The 25,373-nt window shown below is 43.6% G+C and overlaps 1 protein-coding gene across 2 annotated transcripts in view; it reads right to left on the bottom strand.

Annotated features, from left to right (window-relative positions):
• CCDC78 (coiled-coil domain containing 78) overlaps positions 1 to 25,373 on the bottom strand; it is a 144,986-nt gene that overhangs the window by 51,054 nt on the left and 68,559 nt on the right. For both annotated transcript variants that reach the window (XM_033915014.1, XM_033915013.1), the window contains exon 16: positions 19,856 to 19,981. In XM_033915014.1, coding sequence (XP_033770905.1) covers positions 19,856 to 19,981 — 126 coding nt within the window. The remainder of the gene's footprint in view (positions 1 to 19,855; positions 19,982 to 25,373) is intronic.

A 25,373-nucleotide genomic window follows, 5' to 3' on the forward strand; every position in this document is an offset into this window, starting at 1 on the left:
GAGACTGTGCATCAAAATAGCAAATGACATTTAATGTGTACAAGTGCAAAATGATGCATGTGGGAAAGACTAGGGAACACTCAATGAAGTTACAAGAAAATACTTTAAAACCTGAACAACTGACCTACTCTTCCCTCTCTCCTCAATAACAATATTGAGGAGAGAGGGACCTCTTACCCTTTTCCTCTCTCCCCTCTTAAGTCTGCATAGAACTCTTGGTTCTGTGATATATACAAATTGTTATTATTATCATATCGTAATTTTCGCTGTACTTTCAAAATTGCACATAGAACTCTTGGTTCTATGATATATATAAATTATTATCGTAATTTTTGCTGTACTTTTTGAATTGCATGGCCTTCTCCTAACAGGCCCACTTGGAAATTTCTTCCAATCTGTATACCTTATACTCTCGCTCAGCAAATTGTATATCTATAATTTTGCTTCGTAAATGTTTCTGCACTCTGTATTTCCTCTGACTATCTGCACATTGTAACTCGCTGAATGTCCAGCTCTCTTGATTGTAAACCGCCTAGAAGTCGCAAGGTTGTGGCGGTATAGAAGAATAAAGTTATTATTATTATTATTATTATCACTAGTGGGGATCCCCAAGCCTCACCAATTGAAGACCTCCTCCCAGAAGGAACACCTGCAGCCAGGGCATAAATGGCCTAGGAAAGCAATATTAAAAGCCAGAAAATTCAGAAAAAGGAGTTTTGGTGGTGCAGTATTTGAATTCTGGCCCCAGAAGCACCCCAAAAGTTGATTAGTAATAGGTTGTATTCACAATCCTGTCAGGTGCCTGTTTACATCATTTTTACACAGCAGCTGCATTCTAGAGAAGATTTTCTGCCTCAGACAAACATGCAGATCCTCCAGTTTGTCTCTTCAGGCTGCCTTTTAGTCAGTCTCCAAGAGCTTGAAACCCTCAACCCTACTAGCTTCAGACGCGTCTTGGGGGGGGGGGCGGGGGGATGTAGCCAGCACCTGCAAATTCCTCAGGACCGATACATGGGCCAGTCAATCTGTGCTCAAGTGATTGATTAATCAGGGTCAAGCCACACTCCCAGGGGAATGAACCCTGAGCAGTCCACAGTGCTAGTGCAGGCCCTAAAGGAAGAGTTGCCTCTTCCATCTACAGATCTCTGATTAGAGAGTCTGCATCTTCTCCCAGGCTGAGATGCCCCCAGGAATACTGGGGACCTCTTGGGTACCAGAAAGCCCTGCAGAATTGCATTAAAAAAATAAATAAACCAGAGCAGGATGCAGAGCAGGAGAAATGATACCTTCGCAACCTGTGTGCAGGAGAAACTAAGGGAGATGGGCAATGCCCAGTGACACAAGGAGGTGGAGCTGAAGAATCTGTTTGATGCCTTCTGCAAGTTTCCCAAAATTATGAGAATAAAACCTATAGTCCAGACTACTATATCCTTTGCATGCAATATCATATTCTCCGTTAGAGCCCCTACTCTTTGGAATGCTCTCCCATCAGATATTAGATTGGAAGAATCATTGGATAAATTTAAGACCAACTTAAAAACTTTCTTATTCAGGGACATCTTTATAACATGAGAATGGTCAATTCACCAATTCCAGCACTGGTCGCCGTACATGAAGAAGGACACAGTACTACTCAAAAGGGTCCAGAGAAGAGCGACTAAAATGGTTAAGGGGCTGGAGAAGTTACCGTACAGTGAGAGATTAGAGAAACTGGGCCTCTTCGCCCTTGAAAAGAGGAGACTGAGAGGGGACATGATCGAAACATTCAAGATAATGAAGGGAATAGACTTAGTAGATAAAGACAGGTTGTTCACCCTCTCCAAGGTAGAGAGAACAAGAAGGCACTCTGTAAAGGTAAAAGGGGACAGATTCTATACAAATGTAAGGAAGTTCTTCTTCACCCAGAGAGTGGTGGAAAACTGGAACGCTCTTCCGAAGGCTGTTATAGGCGAAAACACCCTCCAGGGATTCAAGACAAAATTAGACAAGTTCCTGCTGAACCAGAACGTACGCAGGTAAGGCTAGTCTCAGTTAGGGCACTGGCCTTTGACCTAAGGGCCGCAGCATGAGTGGACTGCTGGGCACGACGGACCACTGGTCTGACCCAGCAGCGGCAATTTTTATGTTCTTATGTTCACCCAAACTACTCCCTCCGCTCTCAGAAATGAATACCAACTGCTTTTAAGAAATGTAATCCCTCTCCCCTTTGGTTTTTTTCTCTTCCCCTTTTACCACCCATTTTACTCTTGCCTAGCCCCAAATCCTTCTGTTTCTGTATGAATATGTCCAGTCTCTCTATACATATATATTACATTTAAACCTTTTTTTTCTTATCCTTTTTAAATTTTATAGTATTGTAAACCATCTAGGTACATGTTGATTGATGGTATATAAAATTTGGAATGGGGGGAGGAGTTAAGATGACGGCAGCATGAAGTCGGTGGTTTTACCAGCGGTCCAGATTTTTCTCTTCTTCTATATCCATAATGCCTCATTCAAAACGGAAGGGCAGTGTCTGTTCTGAGCCTTCTGCAGCCCGGACTTCTACTCCCAACCAAAGATCCATTCTGAACTTTGCCGCTGCCTCTTTTGGCCCCGAAACTCCGGGAGGAAGGCTCGGGCTATCTCCAGCCGGAAAAGCGACTTGAGACTTCGAGCAGGAGGCGTCTCTCTCCCCTCCGGAGCCTGTTCCATCCCTGCACCCTGCTCATGGTCCTATCGGAGGCTCCCTTTGCGGAAGCCAGCACTGGGGAGACCACGTTTCAGGGGCTTGGAGCTGTGAGGATTGAAGGACAGCAGGGAGTAGTGCAAGCCAGCAAAGTCGGAGGCGGTCACCCTTGAGAAGATTTGGGATTCTCTCGAGCGGTTAAACACCCAGGTAGCCAGATCTTCACAAGAATTAACTACACTTGTAAGTACTGTAGACGCTCTGGATAAATCCTTGGAGAAAGTTAAAGGCGATTTTTCAACAGAAATAAAAGAGGTTAAGGATAATGTGGCAAATATTCAGCTGTAACCAATCATTTGATAAAGGAACAAACAGTTTTGAGCAAAAAAATTGAACAAATGGAAAATTATAATCGAAGATTAAAAGTACGTCTGTTGAACTTTCCGAAGGCCTTGGGGGTTACACCTACTGAAATGTGGAAAAGGTATTTAACTGATATATTAAAGTTCTCCCCAGAATATTTTCCTTCACTTAATAGAATTTATTATTTGCCTAAAAAGAAAATTGCAGGAACTACACCAGGTGTAGAGGAATTGGTGTCAACAGACGCTCTTAATGTTACTGAATTGAGAAACAGGAGGCGTGGCTTAGCGCGCACACAAAATGGACGTGTGATCGCGGCGCTCCTCTTATCTAGGCAACGGTTGAGAAAAAAAAGATTTCCCTTTTAAACCGATTTCGGCAAAAAATATAACATAGTAACATAGTAACATAGTAGATGACGGCAGATAAAGACCCGAATGGTCCATCCAGTCTGCCCAACCTGATTCAATTTAAATTTTTTTTTTTTTTTTTCTTCTTAGCTATTTCTGGGCGAGAATCCAAAGCTTTACCCGGTACTGTGCTTGGGTTCCAACTGCCGAAATCACTGTTAAGACTTACTCCAGCCCATCTACACCCTCCCAGCCATTGAAGCCCTCCCCTGCCCATCCTCCTCCAAACGGCCATACACAGACGCAGACCGTACAAGTCTGCCCAGTAACTGGCCTAGTTCAATCTTTAATATTATTTTCTGATTCTAAATCCTCTGTGTTCATCCCACGCTTCTTTGAACTCAGTCACAGTTTTACTCTCTACCACCTCTCGGGAGCGCATTCCAGGCATCCACCACCCTCTCCGTAAAGTAGAATTTCCTAACATTGCCCCTGAATCTACCACCCCTCAACCTCAAATTATGTCCTCTGGTTTTACCATTTTCCTTTCTCTGGAAAAGATTTTGTTCTACGTTAATACCCTTTAAGTATTTGAACGTCTGAATCATATCTCCCCTGTCCCTCCTTTCCTCTAGGGTATACATATTCAGGGCTTCCAGTCTCTCCTCATATGTCTTCTGGCGCAAGCCTCCTATCATTTTCGTCGCCCTCCTCTGGACCGCCTCAAGTCTTCTTACGTCTTTCGCCAGATACGGTCTCCAAAACTGAACACAATACTCCAAGTGGGGCCTCACCAATGACCTGTACAGGGGCATCAACACCTTCTTCCTTCTACTGACTACGCCTCTCTTTATACAGCCCAGAATCCTTCTGGCAGCAGCCACTGCCTTGTCACACTGTTTTTTCGCCTTTAGATCTTCGGACACTATCACCCCAAGGTCCCTCTCCCCGTCCGTGCATATCAGCTTCTCTCCTCCCAGCATATACGGTTCCTTCCTATTATTAATCCCCAAATGCATTACTCTGCATTTCTTTGCATTGAATTTTAGTTGCCAGGCATTAGACCATTCCTCTAACTTTTGCAGATCCTTTTTCATATTTTCCACTCCCTCTTCGGTGTCTACTCTGTTACAAATCTTGGTATCATCTGCAAAAAGGCACACTTTTCCTTCTAACCCTTCAGCAATGTCACTTACATACATATTGAACAGGATTGGCCCCAGCACCGAACCCTGAGGGACTCCACTAGTCACCTTTCCTTCCTTCGAGCGACTTCCATTAACCACCACCCTCTGGCGTCTGTCCGACAGCCAGTTTCTGACCCAGTTCACCACTTTGGGTCCTAACTTCAGCCCTTCAAGTTTGTTCAACAGCCTCCTATGAGTAACTGTATCAAAGGCTTTGCTGAAATCCAAGTAAATTACATCTAGCATATGTCCTCGATCCAGCTCTCTGGTCACCCAATCAAAAAATTCAATCAGGTTCGTTTGGCACGATTTACCTTTTGTAAAGCCATGTTGCCTCGGATCCTGTAACCCATATCGTTACAGGAGAGCGGGAGCATGGCGAGCACCCGACAGAGCAAAAGTGAAACTGGTGGGGCTGCGAAAAGGCAGAAGCAAGATCAAATTACCCCGAGTAAGGTTCCGCTTCCTGCTGAAGAGTCGGAGGAGTTAAGCAAAGCCGAAGTTATGGAGGAACTGAGGCAAATTAAACAAATGCTGAAAGAAAATGTGAGTAATATGGCAGAAATGAAGGAAGAAATACTGAACATCCACAGACAAATGGAAATAACTAACAAAAGAACAACAGAGTTAGAAGCTAAAATGGAGGGTTTAGAATGTGAAGGAAAAAGATGTAAAAATGACAGTTTGGAAATTATTCAATTGAAAAATCAACTGGAAGATTACGAAAACCGTGGAAGAAGAAAGAATATAAAACTTTTTGGAATACAGGAAAATTTGGAAAGGAAAAATGCCATACAGTTTTTAGAAAATCTAATTCCTAAAATACTGCAGTTGGATTTCAAACAGCCTTTGGAAATAGAAAGGGTGCACAGGATTCCAATAAAAAATATGGAAAATCAAGGGAGACCAAGACCATTAATATTCAAGATGTTAAGATACCAGCAAGCAATAGAAATTTTAAATGCTGCCAAAAAGATAAAAATTTAAACTATAAAGGGTCCAAAATATGTTTTTTACCAGACTTTGCAAAAAATACAGCAAATATTAGGAAGAAATTCCTTGATCCGAGACCTCAATTAAAGGAAAAAGGATATAAGTATGAGTTAATATTACCCAGCAAAAATGAGAATATCTAGTGGGGAAAAATCTTTGTATTTTGTTGACCCAGAAAAGCTAAAGACCTTTCTTTCAAAGTCAGAAGCTATGTCATTTTAGCACAATGGTGGTTGAAATGAAGGGATACATATTAGGACTGGATTGATGGATATTGAACAAAAAATTTAATATAAGGAGCTATGGGACTTTTGTTTGTTGGAGAAAGAGAAATATACAATAAAGAACAAGAAATAAAAATGGACAAGTGCAAAAGACAATAAAAGAATGTAAAGAAAAAAGAAGCAAGAAGAATGGACTGGAAAGTTTATTAAGTGAAGTTATTTGACTGAACTTTAGGAGAATGAAGGATGGACAGCTGGAGTAAAGAATGAACAGGAAGGAAGAATGGACTTGACAAATTAACAAAAGGGGAAAAGTGAAGAATGGACAAGAAAATAAAAAGATGTTAAGAAGAAAAAGCAGGATTGATAGACTAAAAGGATATTAAATAAAAAGAAAAATGGCAGTGAAGAGTTTTCAGAGAGGATGGATGTAGCTAAGAATAAATATAAAAGTTCAATTAATGTAATAAGTCAGTAAAGGAGAAAGTACAGAATGAAAAGACAAGAAGAAGAAGAATGCAGAAGGGACTAATTATAGACAGGACAAGTTATATGACATTTTGATGAAAGTAAAGGAAAGGAAACTGAATAATATATAAAGAAAGATACAAAATAAGAATTTATTGGTAGTTGTAGGGGATGAATAAAGGATCAAATGTAAAGATTGATTTTGTGATATTATAGTTTAAAAAAAAAAAAGGAAAAATTTTATTTTCGAAAATGAAATAAAAATGTTTATTTATAAATAGAAGATAAAAACTTATAAAATTGAAAACAATTTTTAAAGAAATATATGAAGATATGGTTATTGGTTGTTGGATATTAAAAGGATGATAGGGGTTGATGGATTGGATAGTATGTGATATAGGGAAAATGATACTAATTTATTAAATATATGTTTATGATAAAATTTTGTTGAATGAAATAAATACTGGGGAAATGAATTAGAGATTGGTAAGAAGATAAAGATGCATTAAAGGAATGTTAGGAATTAATTATGGTTATGTGACCAAAGGTTAAATAACAGATAGAGAAATTAAATACTTTAAAATGGTATAAAAAAAAGGGTTTATGATCAGAAAAGTCATAATTAGTTACATTGTAGAGGGTTAGTGAGATTGTCTTAATAAATGATAAAGGGGATATTAATAAATATTGGTTGCTTGGGGGGGAGGGGGAAAGTTGGGATTACTGGTCCAATGTGTATCCTTAAGCAGTCATTATATTGGGGGGAGAGGGGTGGGAAGGAGATGGGCATTAAAGGTATTACTAGAATGATTAAGGAAATGACTAATAAGGGATTGGGTAATTTAGGGGTAAGAATGTGTGCCATAGGGAGAAGTTCTTTAAATATTAAATATGAAAGAAGGGAAGAAGAGGATTATGATGAGGAGTTTAAAATATATTATGTCTTTTAAGATATTTTCTATTAATGTCAATGGTCTGAATCATGTAATCAAAAGGAAAAAGGTATTATCATTTTAAAAAAAGCAAAATGCGGATGTTTATTGTTTGCAAGAGACTCATCTGAATATAAAGGAATCACAGAAACTAGTGGGTGGGTGGGTGAAGGAATGTTTTTTTGCTCCAGCAGCAGGTAAAAAAGCAGGGGTAGCAGTTCTTATAAATAAAAAGTGTATGGCCAATTTTAAGGTAATAAATTCGGATCCACATGGAAGATGGTTACATGTTGATATGAGTATGGGAAATACTACCCTGATGTTGTTCAATATATATGCCCCTAATTCAAATCAATCAGAATTTTTTAAAAAGTTGCAGAGTATGTTGTTACCACTGGCTGCTTCTAATTTAGTGGTGGCTGGAGATTTTAATGCTGTAATGGATCCATTAATGGATAAAAATCCAGGTAAAAATATAAAATCTTTAGGATTAGATAATTTGGTTCAATAATGTGATTTGAAGGATATATGGCGTATTCTTCATTTTAATGATCAGGAATTTTCATTTTGTTCACAGGTTCATAAATCATTTTCAAGAATAGATTATATTTTTATTTCATCACATAAGGTGCAACAGGTGATTAAGGCTTCCATTGATCCCATTATTATTTCGGATCATGCGGGAGTATGGATAGAATTACAATTAGATCAATTAGAGAATAGAAGACCTCTTTGGAGATTTGATAATGCATTGCTGGTGGATGATAAATTTTTGGAAAATTTTAAAACACAAATTAGTGATTTCTTTCAATTTAATTTAGTGGAGGATACATCTATTGAAAATGTATGGGACGCATTTAAAGCGACTATGAGAGGTCATATTATATCTTATTCAGCTTTTGTTAGGAAACAGATTAAAATACAGTATATAGAGTTAGAAAAAGAAATTAAAGTACTAGAAACTAAATTGGTACGTAAATGGGAACATGATATATTACAAGCTCTTTTGAAAGCAAAAGGTAAATATAATGAATTAGCTTCAAAAATGATAAGAAGAGATTTGTTTTCCAAACAGACAATGTATTATGGAAATTCTAATAAGGCGGGAAGATTATTGGCGAATTATCTTAAAGCAAAAAAAAGAAGAACTAACATTAATGGGATAAAAGATGATAATGGTATAATAACGAATCAAACGGATATAATTTTAAAACAATTTCTAAAATTTTATAAGGAATTGTATTCTTCTGAGCCTTATTTGGAGAGGCAAAAAGATGGTAAAAATTTTTTAGATTTAATTAATGGGCCTAAGGTTCCTGATCATATAAAACGGAGTTTAGATGAACCTATATCATTAAAAGAATTAGAAATTGCATTGAGATCTCTTAGAGTTGGATCCGCTCCAGGTGGTGATGGTTATACAGTAGAATTTTATAAAACATTTCAAAATGTCCTTTCCCCATATTTATTAAATTTATATCAGACACAACTTATAAAAGGTGATATTAAAGGTACTATGGCTGAATCAGTAGTAATTGTTTTGCCTAAGCCAAATAAAGATCCTACGTTGGTTTCGAACTACAGGCCTATATCTTTAATAAATGTGGATAATAAACTTTTGGCGAAAATTTTGGCATTGAGATTAGCCAAAGCTCTCCCACACATTATAGACACGCATCAGACTGGTTTTGTTGCTAAAAGGCATTCCTCTAATAACTCTAGATTATTGTTTCATATGTTAAATTTATCAAAAAAAATGGATGAACCGGCTTTTACAGTTTCATTGGATGCAGAAAAAGCGTTTGATAGGGTAGAATGGAATTTTATGTATCAGGCTTTGGAATGGTTTGGTATAGGTTCTGGATTTATACAAATGGTAAAAACATTGTATAGCTTCCCGACTGCAAGATTAAATATTAACAATATGTTATCTGAAGGTTTTAAATTGCAGAGGGGAGTTAGACAAGGTTGTCCTTTATCTCCTTTATTATTTGATGTTGTATTAGAACCCTTATTGTTAGCAATACAGCAAGCAAGGGGGATACAGGGTATTCCATATTCTGATATGGAATATAAAATTTCGGCATATGCGGATGTTATTTTACTTTATTTGAGGAATCCAGAGTCTACCTTATCTTGTCTATTGGAATTATTGATATGTTTGGTAAATTTTCAGGATATAAAATTAACTGGAGTAAGTCTGAACTTATACCTTTAAATGTTCATTGTGTAAAAGGTCTATTTGATGCTTTTCCGTTCATATGGAAAGAAGAAGGATTTAAATATCTTGGTATTCAAGTTAAAAATACAATTGAAGATACAGTAAAAGAAAATGAAAAATTTGTATTAAAAAAAGTTACGGAGTTGTGTGAGCAATGGAATCCTTTACATCTTTCTTGGTGGGGGAGAGTTCAAACTATTAAAATGATGATGTTGCCTGTAGTTTGCTACCAAATGAGTATGATACCTATTTATTTTCAGGGGTCCTTTTATAAAAAGCTTAATAGCATTTTAACGAAATTTCTTTGGCTTGGTAAAATACCTAGAATAGCTTTAGTAACTTTGCAAAAATCAATTAAGGAGGGAGGGGTAAATTTTCCAAATTTTTATAGGTATCATCAAGCCTATATTTTACATCAGGGTATGTATTGGATCCTCCCAGAACTCATAGATAATGCACCAGATTGGTTATATTTGGAATGGCGCCTTATGTTTCCCCTAAATTTAGTTAATCTTCCAAGTATCAACATGCCTAGAAGATACAGGGAAAATAAGATATTAATGGATACTTGGAAAACGTTGAGGTTTATTAGTAAATTAACACCTATCCCAATAAACAAGTCAACTAATCAGTCTTTATGGATAAACTCCAAGATTAAAATTGGCGGAGCTCAAATCCTTTGGAAGAACTGGATTATTGCAGGCATTCGGTCTCTAAATGATGTTATTTCAGAAGGTAAACTGCTGGAGTTTTCACAATTGCAACATAGATTTGGCCTTAGTAAAACACAAAGTTTTAAATGGTTGCAATTGAAGCAGGCCATTCAGGTTGGGTTCCCTGAATGGAAAACATTGAATAATCAATATAGTTTAGAGTTCTTATGTTTCCAAGCAGACTTCCTAGGGCATCAAGCCGCATTGTGGTATAAATTAATATCTGGATATTTAAATAAAAAACCAAAAAATGGTCTAAGAGACATTTGGAGCATTGAGATTAAGCACCAAATTACTGCATCTCAATGGCCACTAATTTAGTCTTGGAGAATGAAATGTACAGTGTCAGCATCAATGAGACAAACTTGGTTATTTTTGTTACATAGAGTGTTTTGGACCCCTACATGTTTGCAAAAATTAGATAGTTCTAAGTCCAATAGATGCTGGCACTCTAATCTGGAACCTGGGACATTGGATCATTTACTGTATCATTGTCCCCACATTAAAAGTTTTTGGAATGCAATTTGGCCACAAATTAATACATTGATGGAAAACCATGTAGCCCTATCATATGATACTGTGTTATTTGGAATGATGATGAGAAAAAAAAGTCAAATTTCACCAGAAAATAACAAGCTTTTATTAGTCATGACAGGAGTTGCCATTCAGCAAATAACCAACAATTGGAAGAATTATAGTAACCTAAATTATACATTTTGGTGGAATACAATATGTCATATATTCAAAATGGAAAGAGCAATAGCAATACAAAGAGGGACATATACTAAATTTATAAAAATATGGGGGCCATTGACAAAATATTGTAATGAATGAATAGTAGGATTTCTCTTCTTCTTTTCTTTTTTCGTTGTCTTCTTTATGGCACATATAAAGGGGTGGGTAATGAAAGTAATTGTACATAACATGTTATAATATGGTATATAATGTGTATAAGGTGTTTGGAAAGTACTTGAAGGGTGGGGGGTGGGGGAAGGGGAAAAAATATGCTTAGAATTTTATGTAGTAGATATAAAAGTGATATTGTGTATTCATTTGTTGTAATTCAATATTTTGTGCACTTGATGTAAAATATGAAAATGAATAAAGAATTTAAAAAAAAAAAAATGTTACTGAATTATTAGAATCTACTTATTTCCGAATCCACAGAGAGGGCTACACTGTTCATTTCTTTTGTCTTTGAACAAGACATGAATGCAATTATGCGATTGTATTTTTGAAATCCTCAACTAGTGTTCCTAGGAAAGAAAGTATGGATGTTTCCCAACGTCACGAGAACAACGCAGGAGCGAAGAAAATTATTTCTAGCTATGACAGTAGAGACTTTAACCCTTGGAGCGACATTCTTATTAGCATATCCATGCAAATGTTTGATTAAATATCAAGGAGTTAAATATGTCTACTATACACCAGATTAGTTACGTGCTTTTTTAGACTTGAAAGGTTTGGCTACTGGGAATGTTTAAGATCAGGAAGAAAAGAGGGGGTTAATAGCTGTTAAGCCTTTCATTTATTGATATATTCCTAAATATTGTATCTCTTTAATTTATTCAATTCCTCTCCCCCATTTGAGTTAGTGGTCTAAGGAAGATTGATTATGTTCCTAGTAGCAGTAAATGCGAGTATCTTTAATTTGTTTCTCTTTCTGTTTTACTTGTACAAGAAGAATGTTCTTGTGGAGTATGTAAAAATTTCAATAAATATAAAGATTAAAAAAAAAATTGGAATAAACTTGGCAAATGATTTGGTTTAATAAATCTAATTTCCATTGATAAGAGATTGTATTTCTTTTTTTACTTTGTTTTGCTTATTACAAGTGTATCACTTGTTATGATATTGCAAACTTAAAAAAAGAATGCTACAGCTGTGAAGGAAGCATTGTTTATGAGTCTTTAGAATTTTTTCCTGAAAGAATGCTACAAATTTAGGCTCCCTTTTTTCAAGCCGAATTAGGGCTTTTTATCGTCTCCGCTGCAGTAAAAACTCCAATGCTCATAGAATTTCTATGAGAGTCAGAGCTTTTACCACAGTGGCTGGCGATATAAAAACTAACTTGGTTTGATAAAAGGAGGCCTTAGTAACATCTGGTCTTTCCTTTTCTGACTGATGATTCCAAAAGATTACTACCAATTCTAAAATGTTCTTATGAAGAATTCCCAGAGGCAAAATAAGGAGAAATTAGGTTCTTACCTGCTAATTTACTTTCTTTTAGCTTCTCCAGACCAGTAGAGGTTAACTTTACGATTGGGTATATATCTAATCATGACCAGCAGGTGGAGACTGAAAACAAAACTTTGGGACAGTATATCCTAGCCCCTCCTCTCTATTTCCCTCAGTCTGCCGAATAGCCAAGCAGAACCAAGAACTGGAAAACAACAGAGAGAAAAAACAATACTCCGAAAGGAGTAACAAATAACATACCCAAAAATGCTGTTGGAAAATGCAGAGGAGAAATTCCCGAAGGAAGAAGGTCCCCACAGCTCGCCAGCTAAGCCAGCCGAGCCACAGCCGCTGTTCTTCAATACTCCCCGGCCCTAGAAAAATACTAGAACCCGCAGCAAAAAACCAAAAACTGCCCGCGCAACAGCCCCAACAACAACAACAACAGACAGGGTGGGGACCTCTACTGGTCTGGAGAAGCTAAAAGAAAGTAAAGTAGCAGGTAAGAACCTAATTTCTCCTTCTTTAGCACTCTCCAGACCAGTAGAGGTTAACTTTACGATTGGGACGTACCAAAGCAGTCCCCTCACGGGCGGGACCCCCGAAGGGCCGATACCAGTACACGTTCACCGAACACCGCGTCCCGACGCGCCTGAACATCTACCCGATAATGCCGAACAAAAGAATGCAAGGAGGACCAAACCGCAGCCTTACAAATATCCACCGGAGGCACAAGCGACGACTCAGCCCAAGAAGCCGCCTGACCCCTAGTGGAATGAGCCTTGAGAAACTCCGGAACCGGCTTCTGACTCAGAAGATAAGCGGAAGCAATCATCTCCTTGATCCAGCGCACAATAGTAGCCTTAGAAGCGCCAGCCCCCCGACGAGGACCCGCCAGAAGCACAAAGAGATGATCGGAGCTCCGAAACTCCCGGGTCCGCTGCACATAAGCATGGAGGACCCGACCGACATCCAACTTGCGCAGCTGTCGTTGCTCAGAAGAACCCTCCCGACTACCCAAGACCGGGAGGACCACCGATTGATTGACATGAAAAGGAGAAACTACCTTCGGCAGAAAGGAAGGAACAGGCCGCAAAACAACCCGCTCCTTCAAAAACTCCAGGAAGGGAGCCCTACACGAAAAAGCCTGTAGCTCCGACACCCGTCTAGCGGAAGTAATGGCCACCAAAAAGACCGACTTCAGCGTAAGGTCCTTCAACGAACAGCCATCCAACGGCTCGAAAGGAGGGCGCACTAGAGCAGAGAGAACCAGATTGAGATCCCAAGAGGGAACCGATGGCCTTATGGGAGGCCTGAGCAACTTGGCCGCCCTAAGAAAGCGAATCACATCAGGAATGGCTGACAAACGCTGACCTGTCACCAGCCCCCGAAAAGCCGACAGGGCCGCCAGATGAACCCGAAGAGAAGACCAGGCCAGGCCCCTATCCAGGCCATCCTGCAAAAACTCTAGAATGTTAGGCAGAGAAGCGCGAAAGGAGACCACTCCCCGCGCTCGGCACCATTCCTCAAAAAGACGCCAAACCCGTACATAAGCCCGAGAGGTAGAAAGCCTCCGGGACCCCAAAAGTGTAGAGATCACCTTGTCGGAATATCCCTTCTTACTCAGGCGGCCCCTTTCAAGAGCCAAGCCGTAAGACAAAAGGGAGACGGGTCGAACATGGGAATGGGACCCTGCGTCAGAAGATCGCACCCGAGAGGCAGAGGAAGAGGATCCGCCACCAGATGCCTCACCAGATCCGCATACCACGGACGACGAGGCCAATCCGGAGCCACCAAAACCACCAGCCCCGGATGGCGAACTACGCGAAGCAGTACTCTGCCCACTAATGGCCAAGGAGGGAACACATACAACAGCCCCTCCGTTGGCCACGGTTGGATCAGAGCATCCAGACCCTCGGCCAGACCGTCCCTGCGACGACTGAAGAAGCGGGGTACTTTGGCGTTGCCACTTGTAGCCATCAGATCCATCAGGGGCTGCCCCCAAGCACGCACTAGCAACTGAAACGCCTCGGCGCCGAGACACCACTCTCCCGGATCCAAGAAGTGACGACTGAGGAAGTCCGCCTGAACGTTTTCTACCCCGGCAATGTGAGAGGCCGAGAGGTCCAGAAGATGCGACTCCGCCCAAACCATGAGCCGAGCCGCCTCCTGCGCCACCAGAGTGCTCTTGGTGCCCCCCTGACGATTGACATAAGCCACCGCCGTGGCATTGTCCGACAGGACTCTGACCGACTTGCCCAACAAAAGGGAGTGGAAAGCCAACAGCGCCAGCCGGACCGCCCTGGTCTCCAACACGTTGATCGACCAGGAGGCCTCCTCCGTGGACCAGGTTCCCTGAGCTGAGTGACCCAGACACTGGGCCCCCCAACCCAGGAGACTCGCATCCGTAAGGAGCACCGTCCACTGCGGAAGATCCAGACCCACCCCCTGAACTAGGTGAGGGGTCCGGAGCCACCAACGCAGACTGCAGCGCGCCAAGCCTCGCAGGGGAACCGGAACATCCATCCCGTGCCTCTGGGGAGACCACCTCCGGAGCAGAGCATACTGGAGAGGACGCATGTGGGCCCGCGCCCACCTCACCACGTCCAGGGACGCCGCCATCGACCCCAGGACCTGGAGGAAATCTCGCGCCCGAGGACACCGGGACGCCAAAAGCAGGCGAATCTGAGACTGCAATTTGCTCACCCGAGCCTCTGGGAGGAAGACCTTCCCCAAGGAGGTGTCGAACAGCACCCCGAGGTACTCCAGACGCTGAGCCGGAACCAACCGACTCTTGGAAAGGTTGACCACCCAGCCCAGCGACCGGAGAAACTCCACCACCCGAGCCGTAACCCGGGAGCTTTCCTGCAACGACTTGGCCCGAATTAACCAGTCGTCCAGGTAGGGGTGTACCAGGATGCCCTCCGACCGCAAGGCTGCCGCGACGACCACCATCACCTTGGTGAACGTCCGGGGAGCCGTGGCCAGCCCAAAGGGAAGCGCACAGAACTGATAGTGCCGACCCAAGATCGCAAAGCGCAGGAAACGCTGATGAGAGGCCCGAATAGGGACATGCAAGTAGGCCTCCGTCAGATCGAGAGAAGTGAGAAACTCCCCCGGCTGAACCGCCAGAATGACCGACCGCAGCGTTTCCATACGGAAAGAGGGAACCTTGAGAGCCCTGTTGACCCCTTTCAAATCGAGGATGGGCCGAAAAGTCCCCTCCTTCTTGGGCACCACAAAGTAAATGGAGTACCTGCCCGTGCCCCACTCCGGGGGGGGCACCGGAACTACTGCCCTGAGATCTAGCAAGCGCTGAAGGGTCTGGCGAAACGCCAGCGTCTTCCCAGGAGTCTGACATGGAGAAGCGAGGAAAAAATCCGGCAGAGAGCGGGCGAACTCCAGGGCATAACCGTCCCGCACCACCTCCAGGACCCACTGATCGGACGTGATCTCGGCCCATTTGGGAAAAAAGTCGCGCAGCCGGGCCCCCACCGGAACCAAGGGGGGCGCCGGCAAGGCGTCATTGTGCAGGACGGGAAGCGGGGGAACCGGCGGAGGGATTCCCTGCCCCCCGACGGGCCCCCCGAAAGGGCTGCATGCGCTGGAAGAACCGACCCCGGGAAAACCCCGGAGACTGGAAAGAAGCAGCCCCACGCCCAGGGTGATACTTGCGAAATTCCCGCAAACGCCCCCGGGCCGCACCACCCCGAGACGCCGGGCGGGCACGGTCCTCCGGCAAACGGGGAACTTTCGAGTCCGACAGAGTCTGAATCAACTTATCCAAGTCCTCTCCAAATAAAAACGACCCCCGAAAGGGAAATTTAGTAAGCTTAGCTTTGGACGCAGCATCCGCCGCCCAAGCGCGCAGCCACAACACACGCCTTGCGGCCACGCCAAAAGCCATGGACTTAGCCGAGATCCGCACCAAGTCATACAGAGCATCCGAGAGGAATGAGGCAGCCATCTCAATCTTCGCTACCTCCTGATCCACCAGAGACCAGTCGTCAGACTCTCGATCCAAGACCCGCTCCGCCCACCGAAACACGGCGCGAGCGACCAGTCCCCCACAAATAGCCGCCTGGACCCCAAAGGCAGAGACTTGAAAATTTTGCTTAAGGATGGTCTCCAATTTGCGCTCCTCAGAGTCCCGCAAGGCAGAACCGCCCTCAACAGGCACGGTATGCCGCTTGGAAATAGCCGAGACCACCGCATCCACGACTGGCGAAGCTAACGTAGCCCGATCCCCTTCAGGAATGGGATACAGGCGAGCCATGCTGCGCGCCAGCCGAAAAGGCGTCTCCGGCGTTTTCCACTACTCAAGAATAATATCCCGAATATCCTGATGCATAGGAAAAGAGCGGGAAACGGAACGGATCCCTCGTAACAGAGGGTCCCCCACACGCGGAGTCTCCGGCGGCGTGTCCTCAAAACGCAAAGCCGAAGAAACCTGTTGAATAAGGTCAGGCAGCTCATCTCTCTGAAAAAGGCGCACCACGGACGCCTCGTCACTGGAGAACGGGAAACCCGACAACCCGCCGCCAGCTTCCGTCCCCTCCAGAGGGTCCTGGAATTCCTCAGAAGGGTCCAGGTCCTCCTCCAGACCGACACGTTCCTCCGACCACAAATCCTCGTCCCACGACACCCGCGGACGCTTGGACAAGAGAGGCGGCGGAGGGGACGTCACGTCAGACGAGAGAGGCAAAGCCGCAGGGAGCGCGGAGGAAACCCCACCCCCCGAGACCCCCTGGGCGCAACCGGGACCCCCAGCCGCCTGAAAATAGGCTTTGCATAATGAAAAGAAAAAATCAGGGGAAAAACCCCCCGAGGGTCCCAAGGGACTCCCTGCCACAGCAGGGGACCCAGCAGAAACCTGCCCCTGCTTAGCCAAAACAGGGGGAAGGTCACCTGAGGTGGAAGACAAAATGGAGGGGCCAGACAGAGAAGATGGCGTCTTTCCCGCCAAAACAGCTCCCTCCACAGCCTGCAGCGGCTGAGAGACCTGAATAGTCTCAGCCGCTAAAACAGGCAAGCCGGCATCAGCTGTCAAAATATCAGCTGAGAGGGAATCCTCTAAAACCCGACCGTCGGCGGCTCGGGGAATCCCTCCGTGGGCGGACGGAGAAGACCGGGCTTCTCCACCGTTCCCTGCCGACTCGCGAGGCACCATCGGCGGGGAGCTCTGGGCGCCTGCAGCCGCTGCCGACGGAGCTCCTCCACCGCACCGGCCTGAACACCGCTTGCACAGGCCGGCCGCGAGTGCCTCGCGTCTGGAGCACAATGAGCACTTTTTCCCTTTAGAAGTGCTCATTGCTCCATACGCGACCTAGCTGTAAAAAAGTGCCGGTTAGTTGAAAAAATACAGTAAAATACAGTTTTCTTAAAGGGATACAACCCTCCAGACCAGCACTACCTCAGGATTTTTTTTTTTTTTTTTTTTTACAGAACAGACTCCACAGGCTCTCGAAGCAATATGCCTTGCTTGATTTAGGGGGCAAGGCTTACTGCTGAGGCTCCTCTAAAAAAATATGGGGAGGTGGAGGAAGTGGGGGGAGGGACCCCGCTCGTGACCCGCCGGGTTTGACACCCCCGAGGTCGGACGAACCCCCAAACAGAGTCCGTCCAAGCTCCGTCCGGCTAAAAACAGGGACAATAAACCCCTAAACAAATTCCAACAGCCCTACCAAGGGAGATGGGTACAGATCACTCAACACCTGCTGGAGACTGAAAGAAGACTGAGGGAAATAGAGAGGAGGGGCTAGGATATACTGTCCCAAAGTTTTGTTTTCAGTCTCCACCTGCTGGTCATGATTAGATATATACCCAATCGTAAAGTTAACCTCTACTGGTCTGGAGAGTGCTAAAGAAGCCTTTTTTGTAGTGATTACTTTCCCTTCTTACACTTTATTCTTCAGGTTAATCTCGCCACTTCCAACTGTGCCAGTCTCCAATTTCAGTTGACTTTTATTCTCTCTTAAATCAGTGCTGGCTCACTTTTCTATGTTGGGTGCACTTTTCTATGTTGGGTGCAATCTCATCCAAACTTAACAATATTGCCTACTCTGCACCACCAAATTCATCAGCTCAACTAATAAAATCCTCTGCCTATAACTGAAAAGAACTGCTCAGGGTCTATTTCTGACCCCATGGCAGAGGAGGATTTTGAATCAAATTATGTCTTAAAACGTAAAATGATTAAAAAGCATAAAATGAGTCTACCATGACTTCCTAACTAATCAAAATATCTAATATATGATCAATATCATGAGTAGGTTACTGAATTAGTTGTATCAGGCCACGGATAGATAATATTAAACACCTCAGTATTGGAAAAGATAGAGGGAGGGTGGGAGTATGAATGATAAGAATTGATAATTGTTAATTATTAGTATATGGGAGGGAGGGGTGAGATTCTTTTATATTTATGTATTGGAAGATTACAAATAAGATTGTCAAGTGATTAATTAATATATTTCTGATGGATTATTGTACACTTCTTGTAATTTTTGAAAACGAATAAAGATTTATTAAAAAAAAAAAAAAAAAGAATTCCAAGATACGATGACAACATGAATCAAAGTGGAAGCATAAATCCCATATTTATCAATAGCTCCAAGGGAGCTGGTTTATGATCCTCAATCAGGAAGAAAGGCAGGAGAGGAGAGATATGACTGAGGTGTTTAAATAACTTCAAGGCATAATTGCACAGGAGGTGAGTCTCTTCTTCAGTTGATATAAAGCTCTGGAATGAAAGTGAGAGGGGACAAACTCAGGCATAACCTGAGGAAATACTTCTTCACAAAAAGGGTAATGAATGCCTGAAATGACCTCCCAGGTGGTGGAGACAAATACTATCTGAATTCAAGAAAGCTTAGGACAAGCACATAGGATCTCTAAGAGAAAGAAAAGGGTAGTAGATGGTATGGATGGGCAAACTGGATAGGCTATATGGTTTTTATCTGTCTTCATTTTCTGTTTCTATGTATTTAAGCATTATGGATGAAATGACTAAACTAAATAAATTTGGAAGGGGTTATGAAAAGGGGGAATAAATCCATGAATAGTTTTGAATCATATCTTAGCACAACAGAAGGCAGTTCTGAAAGAACAAGAGTAAACTGAAAGGAACTTCTACTAGGCGGTTTTCAGCTGGTGCTGGGCAGTGTGCTGTCTGCCAATGCGGTGTTCAACTCAGTTATTCAATGCTGGGCTGTTTCTGGTGACTGGCATTGAATATCCGGATTATTTTTGGCCGGTTCTGATTTAAGCAAATATTCCACACTAGTTGGTTAAGTTAATAGCGGCAATGATAGGACTGCTGTTTATGCGTTCTAATTTGCCCACTAAACTTAGCTGGCCAGCACCGAATATTCACAGCTAGCCAGCTACGTTGTGTGACATAACTGGTTATCCTCACTGAACAACCGCTAATCGGCTAACTCCCACTGAATATTAGTGGTTAGCTGGCTAAAGGTTATTTAACCATCAGGAGCCGTTCCTGACTTGTTAATAGCACTGAATATCAGGGAGCTAGTGAGCAAGTCTAGAGAGCACTTACTGCCAGATCCTGGATATAGCGGGTAAGCCGTGTTCGGTACTCCTCATTCAGCTCCTTCAGTTGCAACTGCAGATGTGAATTCTCTGCCTCTACGTCTTTTAGTTGACTCTGGGATGTCAGTAGCAGCTATAGGTACAGCAACAGGAATATGGCAATTAGACAACCAATTCATTCAGGAGTCATCTTACGTCTTACTAGAGAGCTACTACTACTTTACTGACTGCTACTAAGAGTTTAGAACATCTTGAAGTTATTTCTTAATGTACAATTAACTAGAAAATTTTGTGCGTCCCTTCCACTAACTGCCTGACAAGAATCTGAATACATTTATATCAGTGAGTTTAGTGAATCTAGGCCCAAGGGACAAGAGGAAGGGAGAACAACCAAGATGTGTCATCAAGATCCTTTATTATACAAATGACCAAGCACAGCTCAAATTAGGCATACATGAATGCATCAGAGCAGTGGCGTACCTAGCATATGTGACACCCAGGGCCCATCATTTTTTGGCACACACACACCCCCATCTGTACGTAAAACATGATTTTTAGTAACAAGCCACACATCACACATGAGTACCTAGAAAAAGGCAGCATCTTACATACCACAGTACCTATTGTAAAACTAAACAAGCCAGACTAGTACAGATCAATCCTACACCGTCAATCCTAACAGAAGACCATGTCTTTCGAACACACAGAACACAGAAAACACCTTCGCCTAGTATGGAATATGTAATCACAAGCTAACCCCACTCCCTTTAACAAAACTGTAGTATAGTGAAACCCCCCCCCCAAAAAAAAAAAAATGAAACAGGAAGCCAATGTAACTATTGACAATGGTCAGCCTTTCTGGCTTTAAGTAGTAACCTGGCTGCTGCATTTTGACAGGTCTGTAAATGCTTGAGTTAAGAGGCATTCTCTTTGTCTAGCTTTTTCTTGGCTACCTCTGCTGTCTTGGTGTCATACACATACATGGAGGTTTCTTTCTTCCTGTTGCTTATTTCCTATATGACAGTATAGCACATAAATAAAGTGATTTTTTTTTTTTAAATTAGTTAAAAAAAGCTGAAGAGTCTAGATTAAACAGTCCCATGGGCTGGAATTGGCTCATGGGTCATATTTTGCACAGCTCTAATCTATGAACACTCATGATGTGAGATTCCATGTGTTTGGATTCAGGCTATAGCTGGGCAGTTTTTGAGGAAAGATACAGAGATGGTTAGGAGGAAACCTGAAGTCAGCAGGTTGGAATGATTAGCATGCAGAAGGTTGTCAATATTTGATTTCCTGTATTTAGTTAATAAAGCTGCCAACTGTGTAGTCTGCAGTTTTAGATGAAAATAACAGATTGAGGAACTGTTTTGCCCTGAGGACTATATAAATTGATTCTTCTTTGCCACCTCTGGTCCATTCTACCATCCGGCTGTTCTTCCAAGTGTTTAATCAAATAAACACTTTCACAAAAATGAAAGAGGACATCTGTTAGATGTCTGTGGTACCTTGCAAGCTAAATCATAAACAACACACAAACAGAGGAAAAAGCCTCAGACTGAGGCCCTCCCACCACCACAATGGTGGTTTACAGGTGGTTAGACGATAACCTCACTGGCAAAAAACCTCTGTAGGAGAGATCACGTGATGCTGTGAGCTGAACGGCTGCACGCTCGTTCGGCTCCGGAGCCCTGCACTTCAATAAGCAGCAATTTGAGCACAGACGCGGGTTATTTCAGCCCCCATTCCCGGCGAAATGGGTGTACATTACATGGACAGGTTTCTGGCTCATTCACCCGCCTCCATGACCACTAAATCGGCGAAAAAGGATCGGGAAAAGGCACGGCCCGGCAAAGACAAGATGGCAGCCACGCCTCTTGCGGACACTTCGGCGGCAATTTTCTCCCCAGAAACGCTTTCAGAACTGCAACGGGTGATTTTACAGGCACTGGGGCCGCGCATGGAAACGATTTCCTCCCAACTGACCAAGTTGGAAAATTTACTGGAGGACAACGCCAAGCGCGTTACAGACCTGGAGACGCGGGTTTCGGCGGCGGAGGACGGGGCACTAGCGATGGATGCTACTGTGACTACCTTGACAACTCAGCTCCGTTCCTGCCAAGATAAGCTTGAGGATTTGGAAAATAGGTCTCGTCGAGGGAACCTGCGCTTTATAGGCCTACCGGAGACTATTTCCGACTCGGTGCTCCTCTCGGTGGTGTAATCATGGTTGGCCAGTGAGCTCCCAATGCCCTCCTCCTTAGGCCCGGCTCGCTTCGAGCGGGTACATCGTGTGGGCCTCCGAGCTGGAACCGACCAAAGACCCAGAGTAGTCATGGGCAAACTGCATAATTACAGACATAAGGTGGAACTGCTGCGTGCCTTTCGAGCCAAAAGAGAATCCCTGACATATGAATCCTCGCCGGTGCGCATAGGACAGGACTACTCCGCAGCGCTTACTGAAAAGCGTAAAGTCTTTCATCCTCTCTGCTCTAAACTTGTGGAACAAAAGAAGCAGTTTATGTTTCTATATCCTGCAGTTCTGAAAATTCATCAAAATGGAAAGTGGCATGTATTTGACTCTGCTGACTTAGCGGGAGAGTTTATTAACCGCCCTGATTTTAATCCTGGAGCTGTCTGATTAATGTACTTCTTTTATGGCAAAGCTGGTGTTGGGAGTTCACTACACTTGATTGAATGTTGATTGTTGTTTGTGCATCTTGTTAGGTACATTTCAAGAAGGCAGGGCTCTGATAGCCTCTGCGATGTGATCTGCTATCCTAAAGCCTGGTGGGTTTTGGTTTAGTGCAGGAACCAGATGGGTAGGGGATTGAAGAGAGGGAGGGAGGTGGGGGGTGGGGGGTGGGTAGGACAGGGGTTAAGGGGGGGGTTTGGATTGGGGGACTTGGGGAGAATAGTATACAATTGTGTGTTTCCTTCCAGTGCAGTTTCTGAGTGCTTCGCATATCAACTTCACTCACTTACAAAATTGGTTTGTTTGCTGTTGGGTTTTCTCCGGTATGGCTGGGAGCCGGGGGGACCTTTCATGAGATATTGGGCAATGTACCATTTTCAGGTGTTTTCATGACTCCTCCTACTTTTTGTATACTATCTTGGAATGTTTGTGGAATTACTTCCCTGGTAAAGCGCAGTAAAATCCTTCAGCGTCTTCAACATCATAAAGCAGATCTGGCCTGCCTTCAGGAGACCAGGCTTTCGGATCTTGGACATGCTAAGCTCTTAAGAAGTTGGGTGGGACAGGTTTTCTATACTTCTTCCACAACCAAAAAAGCTGGAGTGGTGTTGTTGGTCAGAAAGGGGTTCCCGGGGAAAGTGGAACAACTATATCGGGACACCTTGGAGAGGACTTTACTCTGTAGGGTAACTATGTCAGGTTCTATATTTAACATACTAATGATATACGCTCCCAACCACTATGACCACTCTTTTTTCACTAATTTGGCGGGGGTGGATGTGCGTGACCCTGCAAATCCCCTGATACTGCTGGGAGACTTTAACCAAGTGCTAGACCCCTCTATGGATAGAACGGGCCCGGGGCCCTGTCGGTCCGGTGGTCCCACCAAGGGTATACCCTATCTGTGTGATACGTTAGACTTAATTGATCCTTGGCGTGTATTGCACCCTACAGAGCGTGACTATACGCATCAATCTAGGGCACATCACACGTTTTCCCGTATTGATCACATCTTGACATCGTCTGCATATTTACCTAAAATACAGGCTTCAGTGATGGGGCCCCTTTCGGTGTCCGATCACTGTCCTATTTGGATTGACATTTTGAGTGGAACAGACTTCGTGTCTGGGGGAGCCTGGAGGTTTCCATCTTACTTATTCACCAATTTGAATTTTAAGAAATATCTCACACAGAAATGGGAGGATTATGTGACCTTTAATTCACAGCATCAGGACAGACCCTTGCTCTTTTGGGAGGCAGCTAAGTCAGTTCTACGGGGGGACATCATTTCCTATGTCAGTGCACACCGCCACCGTATTTCCAGGGGAATTTTGAAGTTGGAGCGTGATTACCAACGTCAAAAACGTGCTCATATTGCACACCCCACTCCGCAGTCTCAGGAAGCCATGACGGCAGCGCAGACTGCCTTGAACTCATTAATACATGAACATACCCAACATTACTTTCATTATTGCAAATAAGCACAGTTACTTACCGTAACAGGTGTTATCCAGGGACAGCAGGCAGATATTCTTGACTGATGGGTGACGGCACCGATGGAGCCCCGGTACGGACAATTTTAGAGTGATTGCACTCTAAGAACTTGGAAAGTTCTGGTAGGCCGCACCGCGCACGCGCGAGTGCCTTCCCGCCCGACAGAGGCGCGCGGTCCCCAGTTAGGATAAGCCAGCTAAGAAGCCAACCCGGGGAGGTGGGAGGGACGCAAGAATATCTGCCTGCTATCCCTGGATAACACCTGTTACGGTAAGTAACTGTGCTTTATCCCAGGACAAGCAGGCAGCATATTCTTGACTGATGGGTGACCTCCAAGCTAACAAAAAGAGGGATGGAGGGAAGGTTGGCCATTAGGAAAACAAATTTTGCAAAACAGATTGGCCGAAGTGTCCATCCCGTCTGGAAAATGCATCCAGACAATAATGAGATGTAAAAGTATGAACTGAGGACCAAGTAGCAGCCTTGCAGATTTCCTCAATAGGAGTGGAATGGAGGAAAGCTACAGATGCTGCCATCGCTCGGACTCTATGGGCCGTGACAGAACCTTCCAGTGTCAGTCCGGTCTGAGCATAACAGAATGAAATGCACGCTGCTAGCCAATTAGACAACGTACGTTTAGAAACAGGACGTCCCAATTTATTCGGATCAAAGGACAGAAAGAGTTGGGGAACTGATCTGTGTGGTTTCGTACGCTCTAGATAGTAAGCTAGAGCCCTCTTACAATCCAAAGTATGCAGAGCCTGTTCCCCAGAATGAGAGTGAGGTTTCGGAAAGAAGACAGGCAGAACAATGGATTGGTTGAGATGGAATTCAGAGACAACCTTAGGGAGAAACTTTGGATGTGTACGCAGAACCACCTTGTCATGATGAAAGACCGTAAAAGGTGGATCTGCAACTAGTGCATGTAGCTCACTGACCCTCCTGGCAGAGGTAAGAGCAATAAGGAAAAGTACCTTCCAAGTGAGAAATTTGAAAGGAGTGGTAGCCAAAGGTTCAAATGGAGGCTTCATTAAGGCGGAAAGAATCACATTGAGATCCCAGATAACAGGAGGGGCTTTAAGAGGTGGTTTCACATTGAAAAGACCCCGCATGAACCTGGACACCAGGGGATGAGCTGAGAGAAGTTTTCCATGAGCCGGCTCATGAAAAGCAGCAATGGCACTGAGGTGGACTCTGATGGAAGAAGACTTAAGGCCAGATTCAGACAAAGAAAGCAAATAATCCAACAATGTCTCCACTGCTAGGGAAGTGGGATCAAGATGATGGAGAAGACACCAGGAAGAAAATCGTGTCCACTTCTAATGGTAACATTGCA

Source organism: Geotrypetes seraphini, chromosome 11 (genome assembly GCF_902459505.1).
Source record: "Geotrypetes seraphini chromosome 11, aGeoSer1.1, whole genome shotgun sequence".
Taxonomy (NCBI): Eukaryota; Metazoa; Chordata; class Amphibia; order Gymnophiona; family Dermophiidae; genus Geotrypetes; species Geotrypetes seraphini.